The 25,675-nt window shown below is 34.7% G+C and overlaps 1 protein-coding gene across 3 annotated transcripts in view; it reads right to left on the bottom strand.

The window, feature by feature from the left end:
• Positions 1 to 25,675, bottom strand: part of Col11a1 (collagen type XI alpha 1 chain) — a 195,308-nt gene that overhangs the window by 68,404 nt on the left and 101,229 nt on the right. For all 3 annotated transcript variants that reach the window (NM_013117.1, XM_087616547.1, XM_087616553.1), the window contains 8 exon segments: positions 2,108 to 2,161; positions 6,791 to 6,835; positions 6,950 to 7,003; positions 7,112 to 7,156; positions 7,280 to 7,333; positions 15,647 to 15,700; positions 18,455 to 18,562; positions 20,586 to 20,639. In NM_013117.1, coding sequence (NP_037249.1) covers positions 2,108 to 2,161; positions 6,791 to 6,835; positions 6,950 to 7,003; positions 7,112 to 7,156; positions 7,280 to 7,333; positions 15,647 to 15,700; positions 18,455 to 18,562; positions 20,586 to 20,639 — 468 coding nt within the window.

Here is a 25,675-nt window from a genome sequence, read left to right as displayed (position 1 = left end):
TTTGCCTTGAAGTAAGTATATGTTTCAAAATTATGCAATATATTTGAATAATTATTTTGAGTCTACATTACTAATCAATAAAATAAAACCAACTAATTTCCCAGCAGGTTCATAACGCTGATTTTAAAATAACATTTTATTCGTTAAAAGAGGTCACTCCTTTAATGAAGTTGGAAGACTAATGAATGAGCAAACTCATCCAAATGAAGATTTACATATTCATCATGGGCCTCTGTGATAACACTAGTAATTGCTTAAAGATGTCTCTCCCTTCTAATTGCTAAGGAGTTTGGATCCTGCTAAAAGTAGAATTACATACATGATAGTCAAGTTACATATTTTAATACAAGTTCTTAAATGATATGAATATATAGTATTGAAATGTGCAACATTGTCATCAGATAACTGTATTAGGTTGATCTTAGCCTGGAATTACAATATTTGGGAGACAGAGAAGGAGGAAGGAGAGGCGTCCAGGAATGCCTACATTATTGTACTGAGACCACATCTTGAAGGGAAGGATTAACAAAACAAGAAGGGAGAAAGGAAGGGAGGGAAGGAGAGATACGGAGGGAAGGACGGAAATAGGGAGGAAGAGAGGAAGAGGGACGAAGAGAGGGAAGGAGACAACCAAAGAACAAGCCTTGAAAAAGCAGAAGTCTCAAATTGGTGTGACATCTACAAATTCTGCATGAAACACCCCAAGCCCAACTCTTCTGTTTCTATAGACTTTATTAATATGATATTGAATAATTACTTGTAGGAGATTAATTTATCTCTCATCTTAAATACTGCATGCCTGCTTCCAAAAACTCTTTTGTGCAAAACATTATGCAATGATGCCAGAACAATGGCAGACACTTTCATTTCAAATTTTAAAAATTTTCAGAAAATATTATGTAATAATTCTGCTTAAAGTGATATCTTTTCACTTAGTTTTAAAACATACTCTTAACACCACCTAAATTACCAAAAAAGCTTAAGAAAAGGTGTCCATAATTAGCATTTCATTTATTCTTATATTTCAAGATGATTAATTTATTAGAACCAATTATGTAAGCATTAAAGTCTGAGGAAGACTATCTAGCCTAGATTACAGCAATGGTTAACAAACGTTAACACTGGCCAGATGGCATGCAAGGTCTGTTAAATCTTGACTAGGGCCCCTCTCCACAGAGAGAGAGAGAGAGAGAGAGAGAGAGAGAGAGAGAGAGAGAGAGAGAGAGAGAGAGAGAGAGAGAGAGAGAGAGAGGAGAGAAATTATATCTTCAACAATGTCCAAAGTGCAGCTCCATCTGGGGTCAGAATTATAACTTCATTATAATTTACATTAAATTGACTGAAAGAGAGGCAGAAAATAAGTGAACTGACCCCACCTGATAATCTTTTAAGTATTTATGTTCAAAAAACAAAGTAGTCTCAATAAATTTGTGAGGATTAATAAAGAACATTCAAAAGGCACTGAGCTAAGAAAATTTCATAGAAAGTTCTCAGGATCTAATGAATTCTGGTATGGTAGCACATACCATTAACCCTAATACTGAGAAGGCAGAAGTAGACAGAAATCTGTGTAAGAGCTAGCCTGGGTTACATAGTAAGTTCTGACTACCCAGGGCTACATAGTGAGACATTAAAAAGCAAATACATCATAGAAATAAAACTGTGACACTAAATTAATAAATAAATCTTCATGTGGTCTCTGAAGCATCACAATGTTGGGAGGGACTTAGGATGTACCCATTAAAGAGGAATGGAAGATTCCATTTGATTGTGGAAGAAAACAGGAAAATGCCAGCATTTAATATATTCCCTATTTTACAATTATTTTGAGTTTTATAAATGAATTGATTGTAAAAAGCAATTGAAAAATAACAATTATACTACTCTAGCTTTGATTTAATGTACTCCTTAACAAGTGACATCTAAATTATGTTCCCAAAATATGTAAGAACTTAAAAGACTACAAATGCATTCTTTAATATTTGAATTCAATATTTTTAAGCATTTCTTATAATAATTACAGTTTTGACATGTTAAAGTTGTACACTATCACTACCAAGCATGAAAATATTATTAAATAAAGCAGAAGAGAACCTGTGATACTTACAGGGGGGCCTTTTGGTCCAGGGAATCCAACTGGACCCTGAGGTCCTTGAGGGCCCTGAAAACACATAAACGTTAAAGAAAATTTAACAATAAATCTTCAAGGGTATGTCTTTATGTCTTTTGTAGTTCACTTGGTCAAACAAAACACTCATGAATTTCCCCATTTTAGTTATGAAAGCGTGGAAATATAATATTTTGACCAGTCTAGCTTAGAACTGAAATGATTTAATTTTTTTGTTTGTTTTATTTTTTTTCTATTGTACATTTTCTTTCCTTACATTTTAAATGTTATCCCCTTTCCTGGCTTCTCCCAGCCCCCTGCCTCTATGAGGGTGTTCTCTCACCCATCCACCCACTCCCTCCCATCTCCTGCCCTGACTTTACGCTACACTGGGGCATTAAGCCTTCACAGGGTCAACAGCCTCTCCTCTTACTGATGCCCAAGGCTCTGCTATATATGTGGCTGGAGCCATGGGTCCCTCCATGTGTACTCTTTGGTTGGTGGTTTAGTCTCTGAGAGCTCTGGGGGGCGTCTGGTTGGTTTATATTGTTCTTCCTAGGAGTTGGGAACCCCTTCAGCTCCTTCAGTCCTTTTTCTAACTCCTCCATTGGGGATCCCGTTTGCATTCCAATGGTTGGTTGAGAGCATCTGATTTTGAGACAGCTATAACAGGCTCCTGTTAGCATACATTTCTTGGAATCAACAATATTGTCTGGGTTTGGTGACAGTATATGGGATGGAATCCCGGGTGGGGCCATCTAACTATGAGAAACTGCACAACACACCAACATTATTTCAAGAGAACTGTGAATATTTACTGTTTGTATAAAATGCTAATATTCCTACACAAGATGTATATATACATCCGGTTCGAAGACTGGGGGATACTGAGGAAGAGAGAACAGGAGGTAGACTCATCACAAATTTTACACGCAAGTATGGTCACCTCAGTTGGCATATACAATACTGGCCTTATCAACAGTCAGTCATGAAAGTCATGAGGTGGCTTGTTACTGAACTATGAGCTACTGAGAGAATCTGTGGGATTGGAATTCACACTCTTTATACTGTAACCCCTGCTGGTTCCAACAAGTGCTAAGAGACAGCTATAAACCAAGTTTCACATAGATGTGCTAGTTCATCACAGTGGGTGACAAAGGAAGCACAGACATGAAAGTGAGACTGGAATTTGAAGAGATGGGGTGATAAACAGTGGTGGGATGAAGTTGGGAGGAGTGCTATGGGAGAATGGTCAGTATGCCTTATGCACATATATGAAACGTGTCAAAGAACAAATTTAAGTAATCAAATATAATTAACAAAGCAATAGAGCATGTCCATCTCTCTGAGAAGTTTCACAGTGCATATTCTTTTAATGTTGGTTGCAAGCATTTATAAAGAGAGATATTAAATGAAGTTTCAATCAACCTCCAAACTGAAAACTCCAATGCACTCCAAAATAATTCTGAGTCTAGTAATATACAGATAACAGGAAGCATACATGATCATTACTAAAGCATTGTGGTACGCTTAGCCCTAGCAAACACGCTGGGGCAATAATTCTGTCATTTGTCAGTGTTGTTCTCTGCATTACACTATTTAGTACACAAGACAAGATGAACTCTGCAATTATTCTTATTAACATGCTACCCTACGAGGTATTTATAATACCACTCCTAGCTTGATATGGAATTAGTTATATCATTCAGGTTCTTATTTGCACATCTCTAAAATGCATAAAGTCCATTCAGTTATAGAGATTGTTTTGGTATCAAGAAAATGGATTGCTAAAAGTTAAGCCTAGACTTGCCAAGGACATGATTTATATCTATGAAATGAAGACATACAAAATGGGACATAATCAATATAAAATGTCTTGTGTAATAAGATGAGTGTTAAACTTACTGTTTGCAAAGCAAGAAAACAGCTTACTGAAGGAGGTGCTCAGGGTACTTTAGATTTTATGCTATCAGTTATGTCGTCACAAAAAGACTTTCACTAGCATTTTAATCCAATGCTACATTACAAATAAATATAAGCCTTTGATATTTATAGCATCTATATTATAATCAAAAGCTAAAGGATGAGGAACTATGGGAAGGGAACTGGGAAGGGGGAACTTATGGAATGTAAAGAAATAAAATGATTAAATGAATAAATAAATAAATATAGAAGAAAAAATAATGGTCTCAAATCTCCAATGAACGAGTATTAAGAATTAATAATTTACCCTCTTAAAACATGAAACCACTATTCTTCAAAATCTACATGAGAACTTAAACATTTAAAAAAATTCATTGTAAAACTAAGATTTTATTTAGTTGATAATTATTTGTAAGTCATACATGATTAATGTAATTCCAATATTTTGCCCTTTCTATTCCTTCTTCAACTTCTCACATTTCCCACAGTCCATTTCAAGCTTATAACAACTAATAACCAGTAATGCCCAGATGCACACACAAACACACATGCACACAACCTATTTACTTGTTATAGCCCATTTAGTGTTACTTGTCTGTATATGTATGCAGGACCGGCCACTTGGGACCAACCAGATGAAAAACAGGAGATGAGGTAAAAAAACCTTAGGTCAGCAAAAACAAACTATGTTTTAAAATGTCATAAATAGATCTTTTATATGCTAATTAAAAACTAATTTAAAAAACACATACATAAACGAGTGAAACATATTTAAAGTTCCTGCCAGAAAACGGGGGAGAGAATATGAATATAGGTGGCATTTACCACATACTGTAGCAATGCTATTTTCTCCCTATGTACAACCTGAATGATTCAATAACTTTATTAGGAATAAGTCATTCTAGGTTACAAATAAAGAAAAAGCAAAACAAAGAAACAAACAAACCCTTCATTCTTTTTTTTTTTTTTTTGGTTCTTTTTTTCGGAGCTGGGGACCGAACCCAGGGCCTTGCGCTTCCTAGGTAAGCGCTCTACCACTGAGCTAAATCCCAAGCCCCCAAACCCTTCATTCTTATCTTCAAAATGTACACTGTCGCTGATGTCTTTCTGAAAGTACTCACGTTGCCTAGTCATGCTATTTTGCAAATCAAGATGCACTTTCATTGGTGCTTTAAAGCATAATAAAACTTGGTCGTTACATGACTTGTTAAACTGTTCTATTAATTTAATGATTCATCCATTTAAAGTAAATATATCTTTTTACGACCATTACTTGAACCATCAAATATATCAAATATATACATTATTTATGAATTCAAAATGTGTGAGAGGAATCCACTTAATTTGGAAATAATTCATGTGGAGAGAAAAACATGTAGTGAGTAATTTAATTAAATATGAACTAGACCATAAAGAAACTTTAATTAAATGCTTACTCTTTTCTTTTAATTTTGTTACAAACGGAACCTAAATTTCACTTCACCTTTGGTTTAGAAACTCAAATTCTCATGATCAGTTTACTGTTATCCATCATAGGTGTTTCCATTTTTCATATGTGGCATATCAACCTTCAAGTTACAAATGAAAATGGAGAAAATGTGTGCTGGGAAGATGGCACAAACACAAAGACTTCTGTTTGAGCCACACAACCCCTTATAAAAAGCTTAACACCTGAGTCTGCATGTGTAATCTCAGTATTCCCAGGGGAGACAGAAAGCACAGGCAGATGAATCTTTGGACTCTCCTAAGCCAAATAAGACAGCACACAGAGCAGAATAACAGTAACGAGAAAATGACTCAAAAAAAAAAAAAGGTAGAAAGCCAGAAATCATCTCAGAGGTTATCCTCTAATATCACGCATGAACTCTCATTCACACACACTGATGCCCATGGACTCATGCATAATTGTACAACTTACACCCGAAATACCTATAAAATGACATCAGCTTAATTTAATAATACATGAAGTCACTATATAAAACTAAGACCCAGTGTAGGAGAATTCTAGGTTGCTGAAGTGGGAGTGGGTGAATGGGTGGGGGAGCATCCGCGTAGAAGCAGGGAGACGGGATGGGGTTTGTAGAGGTGAAACTGGGAAGGGGAATAACATTTGAAGTGTAAACAAAAAAATAGTCAAAAAATAAAATATAAAACTAAGACAGATTACAATACTTTTTGATGTGCTATAAATTTTTAAATTCAAAATTCTTGCAAGGCGATGGCTTTCAAATAACATTGCTCTAATAATGCTCTCTCTTGCCAAAGCACTCAAACCAAGGTCCTGGTTGTTCAGCTGTATTTGGTTTTACTTCATATCAACTGAAAATCAATTTACTAAATAGTTTTTTTATTTACTGGAATAGATGTTTTATCTTGACTTGAATGTGATATTGATCATGACTTAATGGCTACTGGTACTTGCATTTTACCAACATCATGTTATTGCCAGCTCCAGAGACAAATTGACCACAAACATGCAACTCAGGGGAAAGCATGGGAACCAAAGTATATTTCAAATAAAATCTCTATTTTTATTGGCATGTTCTACCTTCAGCCTATTATACACGTTATTTTTCTAATTTTTATAAAAATTGTTTGCCCCTGGCCTAGCAAGTTTTAAGTTGGCAGGGGAAAGGAATTATAAAAAGTAAGAAACGGTAGATGAATGTGTCTTGTAGACTTATGTACCCTCTTGTAGAATCTAAATATTTATTAAAGCATTCATTTTCATTGTGCCTCATGTGACTGTGCTATACGTACCCTTTCGCCTGGTGGGCCAGGAGGGCCATCACCACCTGATGTACCCTGGCAACAAAGCAAAGGAAAAGTGTGAAAAGAGAATCTAAGGTGAACCTGCTACTCAGACTTCGTTCCTCTACAAGGATTTGCAACACAAATCACAGTAAGTTCGGATGATACCTTCGGCCCAGGTTTTCCTGTGGGACCTCTGGCGCCTCTGGAACCTCGAGGACCCTACATAAGAGATGAGAAGAAAAAACTGACACAGTGACAAGCAAATCCAAAAACCAGGTGGAAGCTAACACCAAAATGTAAATCACTGTAGTAAAACAAAGTACCCACCGTTGGACCACGTTGTCCTCGGGGGCCTGGTTTGCCAGCAATTCCCTGACAAAGACAATTCATAGAATTTCAGTGTGTAGTATGCACAGTCAATGGGGATGAGAAACAGACACTCAAGTAGGGACATGCTCACTAGTGATCTTGGGACAATATACTTATGCACCATACCCGGGCACCTTTCTCCCCGTTGGCACCTGGAAATCCAGGAAATCCAGTGGATCCCTGAAAGAAGAAAAGTAATCATCAATGAATATGATAATTTCCTTCTTCGTGTCACAAGTTGCATTAATTTTAGTAAGCATGGATTTGGTCTTAGATGGTAGTATTCAAGTAAGAAGCATGTTCTTGCTTTGGAAGTGTATGATAAAAAAATATGACATTTAAAAACAAATGCATTTTGATCACTACACAAGGTGCCTTCTTGAATTCGAAAGCGAACTTACAGTGACATCTGAAAGCCTGCAGGCATGAATTGATAAAAAATATTTTAGTATTAAATTTAAAACCAAAGGATTAAGTTACATTTTTTATTCTCAAATAGAAGGTGAAGGATATTTTATGAAAATATATTTCAATTTAATATTTCATACATTTTCTCAAATTCTAAAAGAAAATCATATTTTCGTAAAGTACAGTAACAGCTTAAGTATGTCCTTAATTAATGCTAATACATTTGTACAAGTACCTCTTTAATAGACACATATTTGATTTAAAGCTGTTTTATATTATGGGAGATGAAAAGCTTTATTTACATTTTCTAACTGGTTTTGAATATTATAACATTCGTTTGGTAACATAAGTAAGAAATAAATCTATGTTTGGAAATCCAAAGAACCTAATTCATATCTTATGCTTCCCAACAGCATCCAAGAATGAAAGGGAATGTCTCCTACTCTGATCTATTTATTGTTACAGGGAGAGCAAAGATCTATTAGGACTTTTTTTTTAAGTGTTCATAATTCTGGAAAATGGGAAACAAATTCAAAGAGGAAAAATAACACTGGGAATTGTAATATCCTTGTAAACAATATACCATCATCAATTTACTCCTAAATTATAAATACCTCACAGTCATGGATTATGTCTGTCAGGTATGACCAGTCAAATACAGCATTGAAGAACCATTTAAGTAAGTGTTTAAAGTCAAACATAATAACGTTATATTTTTTTATCTTTATTAAATTGGGTATTTATTTACATTTCAAATGTTATTCCCTTTCCCGGTTTCCAGGCCAACATTCCCCTAACCCTTCCCCTCCCCTTCTATATGGGTGTTCCCCTCCTCATACTCTCCCCATTACCGCCCTCCCACCAACAATCCCGTTCACTGAGGGTACAGCCTTGGCAGGGCCAAGGGGTTCCCCTTCCAATGGTGCCCCTACTAGGCTATTCATTACTACCTATGAATTTGGAACCCAGGGTCAGTCCATGGGTAGTGGCTTAGTCCCTGGAAGCTCTGGTTGGTTCGCATTGTTGTTCATATCCGGTCTTAAGCCCCTTCCGCTCTTTCAGTCCTTTCTCTGATTCCTTCAATGGAGGTTCCATTCTCAGTTCAGTGGTTTGCTGCTGGCATTCACCTATGTTTTTGCCATATTCTGGCAGTGTCTCTCAGGAGAGTTAAACTTCCGGTTCCTGTCAACCTTCACTTCTTTGTTTCATCCATCTTATCTAGCTTGGTGGCTGTATATGTATGGGCCTCATGTGGGGCAGGCTCTGAATGGGTGTTCCTTCAGTCTCTGATCTAAACTTTGCCTCCCTATCCCCTCCTAAGGGTATTCTTGTTCCCCTTTTAAAGGAGTGAAGCATCCACATTTTCGTCATCACTCTTGAGTTTCATGTGTTCTGTGCATCTAGAGTAATTCAAGCATTTGGGATAATATCCACTTATCAATGAGTGCATACCATGTGTGTTTTTCTGTGATTGGGTTACCTCACTCAGAATGATATTTTCCAGTTCCAACCATTTGCCTATGAATTTCATAAAGTCATTGTTTTTGATAGCTGAGTAATATTCCATTGTGTAGATGTACCACATTTTCTGTATCCATTCCTCTGTTGAAGGGCATCTGGGTTCTCTCCAGCTTCTGAGCATAGTGGAGCACGTGTCTTTGTTATATGTGGGGCATCTTTTGGGTATATGCCCAAGAAAGGTATAGCTGGGTCCTCAGGTTGTCCAATGTTCAATTTTCTGAGGAACTTCCAGACTGATTTCCCGAATGGTTGTACCAGTCTGCAATCCCACCAACAATGGAGGAGTGTTCCTTTTTCTCCACATCCTCTCCAGCATCTGATGTCATCGGAGTTTCTGATCTTAGCCATTCTGACTGGTGTGAGGTGGAGTCTCAGGGTTGTTTTGATCTGCATTTCCCTTATAAATAAAGATGTTTAACATTTCTTTAGGTGCTTCTCATTCATTCAATATTCCTCAGCTGTGAATTCTTTGTTTACTTCTGTACCCCATTTTTTAGTAGGGTTATTTGGCTCTCTGGAGCCTAACTTCGTGAGTTCTTTGTATATTTTGTATATAAGCCCTCTATCAGTTGTAGGATTGGTAAAGATCTTTTCCCAATCTGTTGGTTGCCATTTTGTCCTAACGACAGTATCCTTTGCCTTACAGAAGCTTTGTAGCTTTATGAGATCCCGTTTGTCGATTCTTGATCTTAAAGCATAAGCCATTGGTGGTTTGTTCAGGAAATTTTCTCCAGTGCCCATGTGTTTGAGATTCTTCCCTACTTTTTCTTCTATTAGTTTGAGTGCATATGGTTTGATATAGAGATCCTTAATCCACTTGAACTTAAGCTTTGTACAGGGTGATAAGAATGGATGGATCTGCAATCTTCTACATGCTGACCTCCAGTTGAACCAGCACCATTTGCTGAAAATGCTATCTTTTTTTTCCATTTGATGGTTTTGACTCCTTTGTCAAAAATCAAGTGACCATAGGTGTGTTTGTTCATTTCTGGGTCTTCAATTCTAATCCAATGTTCTATCTGCCTGTCTCTGTACCAATACCATAGAGTTTTTATCACTATTTCTCTGTAATACTGCTTGAGTTCAGGGATAGTGATTCCCCCTGGAAGTCGTTTAATTGTTGAGGATAGTTTTAGCTATCTTGGGTTTTTTCTTATTCCAGATGAATTTGCAAATTTTTCTGTCTAACTCTATGAAGAATTGGGTTGGTATTTGGATGGGGATTGAATTGAATCTGTAGATCACTTTTGGTAAAATGGCCATTTTTACTGTATTATCCTGCCAGTCCATGAGCATGGGAGATCTTTCCATCTTCTGAGATCTTCAATTTCTTTTTTCAGAGACTTGAAGTTCTTATCATACAGATCTTTCACTTGCTTGGTTAAAGTCACACCAAGGTATTTTATATTATTTGGGACTATTATGAAGCGTGTCATTTCCCTAATTTCTTTCTCAGCTTGTTTCTCTATTGTGTAGAGGAAGGCCACTGATTTATTTGAGTTAATTTTATACCCAGCCACTTTGCTGAAGGTGTTTACCAGGTTTAGTAGTTCTTTGGTGGAACTTTTGGGGTCACTTAAATATACAATCCCAACATCTGCAAATAGTGATATTTTGAATTCTTCCTTTCCAATCTGTATCCCTTTGATCTCCTTTTGCTCTCTGAGTGCTCTGGCTAGGACTTTGAAAACTATACTGAATAAGTAGGGAGAGAGTGGGCAGCCTTGTTTAGTCCCTGATTTTAGTGGGATTGCTTCAAGTTTCTCTCCATTTAGTTTAGTGTTAGCTACTGGTTTGCTATATATGGCTTTTACTATGTTTAGTTATGGGCCTTGAATTCCTTTTCTTTCCAGGACTTTTATCATGAAGGGGTGTTGAATTTTGTCAAATGTTTTCTCAGCATCTAATGAAATGATCATGTGCTTTTTATCTTTCAGTTTGTTTATATAGTAGATTACTTTGATGGTTTTCAGTATATTAAACTATCCCTGCATCCCTGGGATGAAGCCTACTTGATCATAGTGGATGATTGTTTTGATGTGCTCTTGGATTCTGTTTGCAAGAATTTTGTTGAGTATCTTTGCGTCAATATTCATAAGGGAAATTGGTCTGAAGTTCTCTTTCCTTTTTGTGTCTTTGTGTGATTTAGATATAACAGTAATTGTGGCTTCATAGAAGGAATTTGGTAGCTCTCCATCTGTTTCAGTTTTATGGAATAGTTTAGATAGTATTGGTATGAGGTCTTCTATGAAGGTCTGATAGAATTCTACTCTGAACTCATCTGGACCTGGGCTCTTTTTGTTTGCGAGACTTTTAATGACTGCTTCTATTTCTGTAGGAGTTATGGGGTTGTTTAAATGGTTTATCTGTTCCTGATTTAACTTCGGTACCTCGTGTTTGTCTAGAAATTTTCCATTTCCTTCAGATATTCATGTTTTTTTGAATATAGGCTTTTGCAAAAGGATGATGAGTTTTTGTATTTCCTCTTATTCTGTTGTTATGTCTACCTTTTCAATTCTGATTTTGTTAATTTGTACACACTCTCTGTGTCCTCTGGTTATTCTGGCTAAGGGTTTATCTATCTTGTTGATTTTATCAAGGAACCAGCTATTAGGACATCTTAACACTTTGAAGTTTGTGGGAGATATGAAAAAAGAAGTTCAGCATTCATCAATGCAGGTATGTGAGATATAAAATGATAATATTAGAAAGTGAACAGTGATTGTTTAGAAATGTAATAAGCCCATAAGAGCATTTAATATAAATGGCTATATTTTACTAGTGAAATATAGGTTAATCCCAATAATAAAATTCCTCCATTTCTTGTTTGGGAAATGCCCAAACTTTTCTCAGAGTTATTTTCCACCATTATCCAGGCAGTTTTAGGTCTTTATTAAATAAATAAAGAGAGAAGATTGAATTTTAACCCCTTTCCAACATTTTGTAAATGTTATCCTAAAATGGTATGTGTATGGGGGAGGGGTTGCAAAAAAATCTATCTTTCTTATATAAACAATTGTATGGATGAAATCTAATATTGTGTAAGATGACTAGCTGAGAGAATGCAGATTTTTATAATTTTTACACATCTCCATGTACTTTGGCATACAGCAATATTCTTTGATTTCTTTGTTTTTGTGTTTTTAAATCAACTTCTTTACATTGGATTTCTCCCCAAAATATTGTCTCCAAAGTTGTAAAAGGCAAAAATAAATTAGGATAGACTGTAATACTTTTAAATATTGGAAGTAGCATTCCAGACTTCCTGAAGCTGACGCTTAGGAATCATTTCAGTGGCCTCTACAGATGACCCACACTGAATTATGGAGAAAAATTAGAAGCAAGAAGTTTGAATGCACAAGAGAAAATTCACCTGTAGACCCATAAAGAAGGTGCTGAGCTCTGTTGCCACTTGAAGACGGCAAATGCTTCATGTTTAGCAAACAAGCGAGTCAAGAAAATTGGGATGTTTCACCTCAATACTGAGTCAAATAATGATGTAAAGTGTACAAATTACTGTTTGTATGATTTGATTTTCAGTATATTTTGTGTTTCCTATAAAAGTGCTTTTGATTTACTTGAGAGCAAATAATATATAAGTTCTAAATGGTAAGAAATACTTGGCACATTACTATTAAAGTTTGAAACCTTCCATTTCCATTTTTTTCTTCAAATGCACTGGAAGCCATAACTCTTAGTTGCAGGGTGACTAAGAATTTAACATGCAAGTCTGATCTGATATGTAGATGACATTCACTACTGAAATTTTATATGTAAACAAATATGTCTGCTCTGATCAGAAGAAACTACCCTATTTACAAATACACTATGAAAATTTTTCTTAATATTAATATATGTCTTGAAATCATTTTTCCATAGTATGTGGGAAAACCCAGGAAAATGTTCAAGCCCTCCATTTTTTTATGTAAGGTGTTATCAACAAAGTCCATAATACACATTCAAGTAAACAGTACCTTTAAAATATCAAAAACAGTAAATAAAAGACCAGGCCCAAGTTAATGCTGAAACATTCTGTCAATAAATAAAAAGTTTGCAAAACTACTTGGTCTACTGACTATAGAAATATTCTACTTTAGAATAAGCTTTTGGTTCTGAGACAATTATTATCTTTTATTACATTTGGTGGTTTGGCTTCCCAGCTTACTTTGCTTCTCAGACAGTGTTTAACTAAAGGCCTTGAAGAACTTAATTTAGCATCCAAAGTTGTTTGTTTTTTTTATTTTTATGAAACACTAACGTCTATTAAATCTTCACTGGCTTCCATATAGGAAAAAAGCTTAATGTTCTCTTTGGTCTCCAATGCGACCAACCCATTTTTGTTTTTTGTTTTTTGTTTTTTTTTAATGAGAAGCGAAATATTCTTATCGCTGCAAAATAAAAGTGGTGTGAAATTGAGCTGCCTAAGTTTAGGCATTGAGGTTAAAGCACCATCTCATTGTGAGAAAAAACATTTTCCTTTTGTCAGCTCTTATATCTTAATAGTAAGAATTCAGAGAATACTGATGAAAAAATTGATACGTAATGGAAAAAATGGATTACATAATTTCATATAAACCTGCAAGGTACAACTGTGCTCATTTAAATGACATTACGACTGTTTCCTATCATTTTTAAGTCAAAGCGAATGAATATTATGATTGCTATGCATTTAGTGAACAGATAAATAATTCACAATATAAAATAAAAATACGTTTATGGATTTGGGTTGTGCAACAAATGGTTCTCTACAGATATAACCGTTGTGAATTCTTAATATTTGAAAAGAGTGCAAATGGGATTCTGGGCAATATATTACAAATAAGGTGGAAAATAAGTGATGAGCATTTTAAAACTAAAACACATTTAAATGACTCTCACATCACTTTAAAAATACATCTTTTTGAATAAGAAATAAATGGCTTCTTGGAAACATAATAACCAAATCACATGGAAAGCCTAATGTAGACTGTGTCTGAAGGTGAGTGAAAACTGGCTTTCAGTTGTGGATGGAAGTTTTGCCACCCACAAGTTATCTATGAAGTTTATTAACACATGCTTAAGGTTGTAGTATAATTAGAATTATATTATCATGTGCCTCTTACACTTGCTATGCTTAGCTATTAAAATAGAAAAGTAAAGAAAACATATTAGAACAGCGATACATCCCATGTACATATACTTAAAGAATGAACTAAGTATGATGGTACATGCCTCTAATTCATGCATACTGGGACTGGATCAGGAGGACTGGGAGTTCTATGCCACCATAGACTGTATAGTAGGGTACCATCTCTTTAAAAAAGAAATAACTACCCCCAAATTAATTAAAGATTTCATATCAATTCTATAGCTATCAAAATAATTAGTCAATACATGAAGGCTAGTCAGTAACAGTTTTTATAAGCTGAAGAATATTCCATGTTTCAAAACAAGCAGACAATTATATTTATTTATTGTTAAAAGGTTTATAAATATTTCAATATCACAAACTAAAATTTGAGTAGTACAGTTGATTGTACCCCAACAGATAAAAACAAGGAAAAACTTTTGAAAGCTGTAACATCATTTTTATTGCCCGAAAAGCATCTGATAAGATACATTAAGAATCTTCCACAAATCCTAGATTACATGAACATTTCCTAAGTCCAAAGACAAGTAAGTGTCTACAGGAGAAACATATGGGAAGGGATCAATCAAAGGAACGTGTGAAAAGAAAGTCCTGGAAGGATGAATCCTCAAGCCCAAGAAACCAGGACGTAGCATAAGCTACAAGAAACCAGGACACATTCTCTCCTTGAGTTTTTGGAGAGTATTTGGTCCCAACAGAACCTTAATCACAGACTTCTACTATTAAGAAAGGCGATGGTAAAATGTTCTTTTGCTCTAACTCACCAAAGATTTGTTACAACACTCTTAGGAAATGTATGTTGGTATAATGGAGAGTCAATTATCTTAAAAATAATGGAACAGAGCCAGCTATATGGCTCACTGTTTATGGGCACTTTCCACCTGAGAACCAGAGTTTGATGCCTGGAACTCACATAGTAGAAAGAAAGAATTCATCCCTGAGAACGGTCCCCTGTCCCTCATATATGTGCCTTTGGATGTGAGCACACATGTACATACACAAAAAATAAATAAATAAAAATTAAATGGCTCAAACCACAATGGTAATAGAAATAAAATAAAATGGTATTTTCCATATAACATCTACTGTGTAATTAAAAATATTTTAGTGTTCTTCCCTCACATGTTCTTATTCCAACTGTCAAAGGAAAAAATTTTTCTTTCATAAAAATCCTGTGTCCAGAGTTTCTCCAAGACATAACATAAGCAAGACTCTCCAAGCACACTCCGGGTGTGTGTGTGTGTGTGTGTGTGTGTGTGTGTGTGTGTGTGTTTTATTATACATGGATGTTTATTTTTTTATTTGGTGATAAGTATTAAATTGAAGAAAACTGCATTTTATTCTTTCTTTTCTCCTGATCTAAAAATAAGTTTCTAAGTTTAGATTGTTAATTTAACTGTTTATCACATAGACATATAAATTTCAAATTATTTTACCTTTGGACCTTGTCTTCCTGGATATCCTGGCAATCCTGGAACCCCAAGTTTTCCCTAAAATTATGAAAAACAAACAATAAAAATACACAGCCTATATAGAATTGTTTCTGCGACAATTTTCTGGATATTTGAACAAAGAATTTGAATAATTGAAATAATGCAAATATTTACACTACATTATTTTCATGAAAATTTTCATAAAATTGTTACAATGTATATATTTTAAATATTTATAAACACCTAATAACTACTGTTGTATAAATGATTGTAACTTAAGAGAAGAACATTCTCATGTACTTATAAGTCTTAAAGCATAACCAAAGACAACTAACTTTTTAATTAAGCATGAATTTGTTAGTTGATATAATTGGGAATACATTCAGAACTTACCATGCCAATTAAAAAAATCTTTATGATAACATTTCTATCATATTCTCACTAAAAATCAAATAATTAGGTAATTTGTTATTAACTAAAATCTAAATAATTGTGTTTGATAACTCCTAATTAAATCTGAAGAAAACAAGTAATTTGTATAAAAACTGGGTAAATCTGGGTTAATATATTCAGGATGTATTAAGAGCTATAGTGAATGGTGACAGTTTACATGGAATGTTATTCCACTAAAGGGTATTTGAATATATAACTATATTTTTCAGGTCTAATGAATTTATCCCTCATTTTGAAATTGTTGAAACAAATTTAGATTACAACTAATTCAAAAAATATGCAACTAATACTGTGGCTTAAGAAGGTTTTCTGATAAATTCGTCCCCAAATAATTCTTCCCTATAAAAAAAAACAAACAAAAACTACAAGTAAGAAAATAATGAATTGTTTTAAATTTGGTGGAGTTCTGGACATCACTTTTTATAACAAAATCATAAGTAATAATACAGAATGTTTTTCCTTAATTTTTTAAACTTTAGCACAATCAGTATCATTATTTAAAATGCACATTTTCAAAAAAAAGTAGAAGAAAATGAAAGCCCAAATTTATATATGCAATGTTAAAACATAAACAAAACATTTAGAGAAAACCAAAAGTTTTGCTGGAAAAAAATCAGGGAAGAGCATGGCATATGACCTTGTCATTACAGATAAGAAAAAAGTTGTATGAATTATAGCTGAACCTGCATAGATAAGCAATTCCCACATGGAGAATATGCAAATAAGCCCTACAAAACTTGCTTTTAATGATGTCCCCTTGGATATATTAAGTTACCATAGCTTATTTCGTGATTTTATGCCACCAATTTCAAGGCAAATGGAATTCCCGAGTGATCACAAAGCAATCTGTACTCTATATTAATTGCCACATCAGATTGTATAACTGTATTGACTTTAGAATTCTTTTGAAATGAATCCAGATAACACATATTCTTTTAAATGATGATGTTATAAATGCCAGGAATAGACATGCAACAATGAGATGCTGCACGTGGAGAATCATAGAGCAATGCTTGCTTTAGAATCATATCTGGGACCATTTTTATGTAAGAGTAGAGCTGAGAAGCATGTCATCAAAGAAGCTTGATCACGTGACAGTGAACATCAGAAGAAAAAATAAGAAGGAGGAGGGAGGAAGGAAGAAAGAAGAAAGAGGAGGAGGAAGAGGAAGGGGAAGGGGAAAGGGAAGGAGAAGGAGAGGTGAAGGAGAAGGAGAGGAGAAGGAGAAGGAGAGGTGAAGGAGAAGGAGAGGAGAAGGAGAAGGGGAAGGAGAAGGAGAAGGAGAAGGAGAAGGAGAAGGAGGAGAAGGAGAAGGATCTAACAGCCTTCAAGCTTCAAGCATTGGCTTCCTAGAATCTCTCCTCCCTGACTATATAACACAGTGGTGATCAGTTCAGCAGAGGCAACGGTCTTCAAAGCATGTGTACTGTAAAACTGGTACATCAGTGATTAGAGGTGGGACAGACAATCATTATTGTCCTCACAATGTCTACACAAAACCAACGAATCTTCCTTCAAAGTCAGAAAGTGTGCAGGTGGAAATATTACAACTTTATGTTGACTAGGATTTCTTTATTTTCCTGACAACAAGTTATTGCTGGGGAAGAATATATATACAAAGAAAAGAAATCATATGAATTACATCCACAGGATAGAAAAGCTATTTATGCTTTCTTAATGTATATATATTTCTCTATCTATCTACATACTTTAACTAATACCTCATGAAAATATGTTAATATATAAAAAGAAAAACACCCACTTTGTTCGTGATATAAATGTAATTTGGTTTGGTCTGAAACAACAGGTAAGCCATCACTCAATGTTTCTTTAATATTTAGCACATTTATTCTCTAAAACGAATATGGGTAAGTTTACAAACTATCTGTTCCTGATTACCCCATGGAAGGTCTGAGAGTTTATATATGCTTGGCCCAGGGAGTGGCACTTTAGGAAGTGTCGCTTTGTTGAAGTAGGTGTGTCACTCTGATCATGGGTCCAATTCCTAGCTGCCTGGAACAAGAGGTGGAACTCTTAGGCCCTCCAGTCCCTCATCTGCCTGGACACTGCCATGCCCTACATGGATAATAGTAGACTTACCTCTGACCTGTATGCTAGCCCCAATTAAATATTGTCCTTATTAGAGTTGCCTTGGTTATGGTGTCTGTTTACAGCAGTCAAACCCTACCTAAGACAGGAGAATAAAGACCAATGTGGCCAACTCACGAGCAAGTGTCCTGCCCTTGCTCTAAGAGTACTTCACCCTAAATACAAGTACTTTGCTTTAATAATATAAATGTTTATAATTACCCAGAGCACTCTCTATATATATAATCTGAGAGATAAATGGCCACCAACCTTCTCTCCTGCTTGGCCAGAGGGACCTGGGTCTCCAGTTGGGCCTGCACGGCCTTTGGGGCCTTCAGGGCCATCTTCTCCTCTTGGACCAACTTGACCCACTTCGCCCTGAAATGCAAAGTAACATTGTGTATTCATTTAAAACATGAACAGAGATGTAGGTAGAGATTCTAGTCTATTTGAGAATCAGGTTTTATGACTCTCGGTTTGTTGCTTCATGTTTTGTTTGCTCGCATGCTTGCATTTGAAAAGGGGGTTGAAGTAGTTTGACACCAACAAGCATTTCATTATTGAATTAATACCGGAATGTGGCCTAATATTCAAAAAGCTGCAGAAGCTTGGTGGTACCATGTGTACTTCCAGAATGTTTCATATATGGGGGATGAGGAGAAGAAGGGAGAGAGGAAGGGGGAGGGAGAGAGGAGAGAAGGGGAAAAAGGAGCAAGAAGGGAGAGAAAGATGAGAAAGAATGAAGAACAAAGATTTGAAAGCAGTTTTGGAATCTATCATTTAGAACAAAAGAGTCTTCCCTTTGGACTTCTTAAAAATGTAATGAACACAGTAGAAGCTCAGTTTCAACCCCGGACATGAGTTTCACAGAATCCCAACTACTCTGAGGTCTGCTTCTTTGATCAGATAGATTGTGTATTCATATGAGTTATAAAATGAATCTTCCCTGTAATGTATTTAATGTGTACCAGGTCAGTCAATCCATTTCCAAACAACTTATTACCAGATATAAATTGTGTAAAAACACTATCTTTACACTCTGTAATTCTGAATATCATAAAAAATTAAAATGCATGAGAGTTGCACAATATGGCTCTCAAACATCAAAGTTAATAATATGTACACAAAATTTAAAATAAAACCACATTTCTTTCTTCTACTCCTTTGATCATGCTATTCTGAAACTGCCATAAACAATACTACTCGATTTTATGTAGATATTGTTCAGGTTAGAGCTTAATGAATCCATTGTTGAGGTGAGACTGCCAAAAATGTATTTGGGTATATAGATCAGTAGGAGAATGCTTGTCTAGCATTTTCAAAATGCAGAATTACATCTTCAACACTAGGAAAATGCATTTAGTACACATATCCTTCTGAAACTTCTATTAAGCATAGCTCTTCTTACAAGCATGTCAAACATGCTGAGTGGTTCATGTCCTTAATCTCAGTACTCAGAAGGCAGAAGCAAGTGGTCTTTTTGAATTTGATGCTAACCAGGGCAATATAATGAGTGCAAGTCTAGCTATGGTTACAAAGCAAGGCTCTGTCTTAAAACAATAACAAAAGCAAAGTTTAAGGAAAAGGATGTATAGGGAGTATTTAGTTAATGTATAGTTGCATAAAAGCATCTAGCAACTAACACAAATCTGTCAAATTACTGGAAGTCAGATGTTTTAAGTTCTTTCCCCATGAAATCTATACTTTTAACATGATGGTTTAATTAGAAAGCAACCCAATAGGTTATATACATACATAAATTCATACATTTATATGCTCCTATAAAAAGTAACAGAACATAGAAAAACACTGGCACTACAAACATATTGTCCACTCATTACCTAAGAACTAAAGTCAACTGTCTCTAATATTTCACTTAACCTTTGTTTTCTGTATTTAATGCTAAGAAAAATATATGTATACATTGTGCTATCTAGTATTTATGTTGACTTGAAACAAGTTAATGACATTCTAGAAAAAGAACTTCAGTTGAGGAAATGCCCCCACCAGATTGGCCTATACACTTTTAGGTGTGTATTTTCTTTATTAAAGATGGATGTCGAAGGTTTGTGGGATGACAGGAACAATGGTTCTGGGTAAAGTAAGAATGACAAAGCTATTAAGAGCAAGGCAGTGGACAGCAGTCTTTCATAGCTTTTATACTTTTTTTACTTTTTCATAGCTTCATAGTTTTTGCTCCTTCCTCCAAGTTCCTCTCCTGCCTCGATTCCCCCCTAACTTCTATCAGCGACAGACTTTTCCCTGAAACTGTCAGGAAAATAAACCCTTTCCTCTTTAAGTTTCTTTTGACCATGGTGTTTTATCACAGCAGTAGAATCCTTACTTAAAAGACACAGTGTGTTAAAATATATAGAATATTGCAAAGTTCCTTTCTACTCACTCTGTCACCTTTAAGACCCATGTCACCTTTGAATCCTGGAAAGCCATCTTCACCCTAAAAATATCATGAATAAGGAAAACTTTAATCAATAATTAGAATCACTCAAAATAAACCTATATAAAATGAATATTAATAATCAGAAGCTCCTGTGAAATATAAGTTCCAGTCATGTAACCACACCGTGGCTTCTGTTCCATCCCTGAACTAATCAATTATCTTCAGAGTCCTACTATCCTTCTGCAATGGGTATAAGTCACAGAAGTTTTCACAAATATATTCATTAATTCTTTCCTGTGTCTTAGAGAAAGTAATTATTCTTTTACACTAGCATTTCTTTCAAATTTTTGAAACAAAAATAAATATTTAAATAATTTTTGTTAACACAAATTAATGATCTTGAGAATATGCTTTTACACTTTGTACATAAGAATATTTGTGATGTTCAGTTTTTTCCAATGGGGTGACACTGGGACTATAAAACACTCCAGGGACGATCTCATATTCCGGAGGAGTTGACCAACATGTAATGGTCTACATAATGTTCTCTGTGTTTTTATTACTTACAGTTCTTGATTTGTTTTATATTGTTTTCTGTTTGGCTATTTTTTTATTTTATCTTAATGTGTTTGGTGGGGTTGTTCGTTTGTGAAAGAACTTACAGTTAGGAGGGTAGGGAGGAAGAAAGGATCTGAAAAGACTTGGGGTAGCAGAAGAATATGATCAAAGTATATTTAAATTTAAAATATTTTAAATAATAAAATATAATAAAAGAAGAAAGAATATTCATGGTGATATGCAGTTTGCATCAAATAAACACCTTGTGTCTCCCATTGGTCTCTGAACTGTGTTGTGTTATTTGGTGAGGAAGCAAATTCACAATTTCCCTTACACATCGAGGTTGACAATTTTCCCATCCCTTGCTCAGAAAGATGATGCTGAATGCGGGCATCCTGATGCAGATGGAAGAGACAGTTTGACTACAGAAACATTTCCTGCTACTCATCCATAAATTTGAAAGTTTCAGAGGTAGTCTTAATGCTTCTTTAATTTCAAGGAAGGAATTTCAAGGTATCTTTTTTATCAATTATTAATTTCATAATATTTTAAATAGAAATTTATTGTGTTCAAAATCATGTAAAGCATTTTGAGAACAATTTTTCTGGTACCAACAATAGTTGTAGATAGTCCACCACACAGTTTTATTAGTTCTCTGAGAATTTTGTACAATATATTTATGCCCTTCTTCAATACCTCCCAGACACAGAACCCTCCCTATTTATTCAATGTTATATTTTATCTTTTTAAATATTTCTTATTTTTGAGATCATACTACAATTATTTATTTCCCTTTTCCCTTTCCTCCCTCTAAATCTTCACATATACTCCTCCTTGTCTCTTTCAAGTTCTTTGTCTCTTTTTCATCAATTATTAATATGTGAATATATGCAGACATTATGACATATATAAAATGGCCATTTAAACACATACTAAAGTAATAGCTCTATTTTAATTTCCAAATACTCCCTAACAGTGGGATTGGGAGTCTCTCTGGTTATTTTGCCTACTTTTTGGGACCCTTTCACTCCTACAGGGTTGCATCAGCCAGCCTTGCTATGAGGGTTTTGGTGTCTAGTCTTATTGTAACTTGTACCATGTTCTGCTGATATCCATGATAGGTCTGTTCTTTTCCAAAGGGAAACTGGAGGAGTGGATTTGGGGAAAGGGCAGGTAGGAGAAGAATTGGGAGAAATGTAGGGAGGAGAAAATATGAGTAGGGTGTATTGCATAAGAAAAGAATAAAACAAAATTAAAAGGAAAAGAAAAGAAGGAAGCTTCTAAAGATAATAACAAATAACAATAAAACAAAATAAGATATTAATATTTTAATGATGAATGTAAGTTAGCCCCTCACACACCATGATTTAACCTTTAATCATTCCTTTTGCCCTTTAAGTTAACCATCTTTCCATTGCCATCCATGTCCTAGGATTGAGTTGCAAAGACTGGGATTAGAGTTGTTGTACCATATCCTTCATACATTATCTGGGACTCACTCCTTTGCATTCTAACCCAGTCATATTTTTAACTGAAGACTCAACTCATAATTCCAATTTGATATTCTCTTGAGTTATTTTTTTATAAAATTAACTTTGCGTGTGTGTGCTCCAAAATAGATATGTATTATGAGAAAAAACATATCTTTTGGCTGTTAATCACAATAGACCATTGCTTCCACTAAGTAAGAGCAGCAATTATCATTCTTTATTAGGCATTAGGTCTATTTTAGATCTGTTTGACAACTTAGGAACCTAGATATCCAATAATCACTAAGTGAACATATGGAAAAATATTCAAGTTTCAGTTTGCAATTTATGAATTAAAAAAAAAGGCCAAGAAAATGTCATAGCTTCAACTATAAAGACTACATGAAATGTGAACCCAAGGCTCATGTCCTTAATGTTTGATTTTTTGCTTTGAAGACTGTGGTCATTCAGAAGCAGTGGCCACTTTGGCAGAAGGAGTTCACCAAGGCAGTATTTGAGCATTGTTATCAGCCTCACGTTCCTACCATGAACCCTCTGCACAGATGGAGACCTATCCGCCATAGCTTCCCCACCATGATTGACAGACACTAATGAAATCATGGCTTCAAACAAAACCTCTTAATTATTTCATCCTTGGTTTTTGTTATTGTAGTTTGTTATTGTTGTAGTTTTAATGTTTCTCAAAAGACATTTAAGACAGAATAAAGAGGCAACTCACAAAACATTAGAAAACAAATATAAAAAGGCCCAAAAAATAAGTATATTAAAGAATGATCACATCAATACTCAACATCACTAATCATTAAAAAATGCAAATAAAACTTAATGGGAGATTGCAGTTAAATATAATGAAAGAATATATGTGTTGATGAGAATGTAAAGCTATCTGAAGTTTGTGTGCTATGAGTGAAAACGTAAAGTGGGTGGGCTACAAAATTATAAAATTAAAGTGAAAATTTTAGATCTGAACATGATCAAGACAAATGGATGCAGGATCTAGATGTATTTATTCACCAGTGGTTGTGGGCATAATTAGTAAAATATAGTAGCAATCAAAGCATCCATTGATTCACTAATGAACAGACAAAAACAGCTGGTATATGTGATGAAATGATATTTAACTTTAAAGGAAAGGAGGATTTAGCTACTGTGCAAATTTGAGGACCTTGAATGGTTGCATCAAATATTTTGATGCAGGGAAATGCAAAGACTAAACCGGAAAATGGGGACAAAAACCTACAATGTCTAAATTGAGAGTCTGCAGACTTTTTTTCCTAAGGAGTAAATCATGATGCTTTCATGGGCTTTTAAAGAGCAGGCTCTTCTGTGTACTGAATGCCTCGAGAGCAATGGAAGAGGCTTTAGAACTGAAATTGGCCATTCACTGCCTATCCATTACTGTCATGGCTGTCTCCCCCGAGACAAAGGTAATTACAGAGTTGCCAAGTTCAGTTTAAACAAAGCTGGGCGCTATGTCTAAGAATCAGTAAAAGTTGTGAGGGTTTTTTGGTCAATCCTAGTGGGTTTACTTTCATTTTGTTTTGCTTCTACTTATGTATTTACTCACGCACTTTTTGAAAACAAAACAAAAAAGGTTATTCTGACATTCTTCTAAATATTTCTAATTAGTACAAAATTACAACAGTGTATTATGAGTATCATTGGTCACCATTACTAAACAAATAACATGTAAAGTTATTAGATTCAAATTCCTAAATTAACAAATCGTAATTTTAGGAGTATGAAAAGACTATATTGAATTTGGTTACAGGTGCAAAATAGTCCACCTATATGATTTCTTTGTTTGTTTGTTTTTTAGCTGTGACAGGAGATGTCAGGGCAGATATGAAATCAAAAGCATGGAGAATTATCATCTGTGTGTACTAACCCCCTCTTTCACCAACTGATAACCATGAATATCCCTACAGAGTGTGGGGAATATTTTTTATTTACTTTGGGGTTGTTGAAATTTTGGTGATTGGAGTTTCTTAATAGTAGCATTTTAGGGAAGCTTCTACCACAGAAGCTACATTTCCCTCTGACCGTTCTTCCCTCTCTTCTTAATCTGTTATGGGCTATTGAAGCTACTTTTTCATATTTTAAAAAGAAAGGATCATATTAAAATTCATTTCAGTATAACACAGGAGTAATTCTATTTTTAAAAATTAACTTTTTACGTCGCTCATTTGTTTGTCATCCTAGGTAGGGTTACAGTTAAAGCATTTATGTATTTAGACTTACAGATGAAGCATAAAAATGTAAAATGTCTCTTCCTTTGGCATTTATTCTAGATGATATGAGAGTTCAGAATGTTGATTCTAATTTAAACTTTTGATTATTGGCCATTTCATTTCCTTTGAAACCAACAACTAGGTAACCATGATTTCTTGGTGCTTTGATGTTTGAAGTGTGCTGTTTATTCTTTGCATAGATGTTTCCTCATTTGCTTTCTAACATCTATAATTTACTTAGTTTGCACTTTGCAACTGATTCTCCCTCCAGAAACTTACCACATTCCACCTAAATTAAGCACCTTTCTTTTAAACATGGACCACTAAAAGATCCTTGGTGGGTACTAATCCCAGGAGGACGATTAAATTGGTGTTTAACATGAACAAGTACATATGTCAAAGCACAGAAAATACGCAGGACTCATCACTGCTGCCCCTGAGACCACAGAAAGGCTTTCAGCATGTCCACCTATGATGATCAAAATGAACTGGGATTGTCATCAAAGTGGCAGACTTAGTTGAAAACACACCACAAATAAAATTAATACTACACATATAAAATAATACATTGCACACATTTACTATCTTCTAGGAGTATTTTCTGTACAAAAAATAAATATCGGTAGGTATAATAAATTGGTATTTCTTTATTTATCCCCTATTAAAATCAAATATATTCAATGAACACTCTTATCATGTTTCAAAAGTAAATTATTTCCTTGAAATCAATGAAGTAACACTCCTAAATATTTACACTTATTTAAACAAAACTATCAATAAGCCAGACTTTGTGTATGTTATTTATGTTTGAATA

The sequence above is a fragment of the Rattus norvegicus genome, chromosome 2, assembly GCF_021556685.1.
Source record: "Rattus norvegicus strain SHRSP/BbbUtx chromosome 2, alternate assembly SHRSP_T2T, whole genome shotgun sequence".
NCBI classification, from domain to species: domain Eukaryota; kingdom Metazoa; phylum Chordata; class Mammalia; order Rodentia; family Muridae; genus Rattus; species Rattus norvegicus.
The sequence above is the reverse complement of the archived record's forward strand: the minus strand, read 5'-3'. Positions and strand labels throughout refer to the sequence as shown.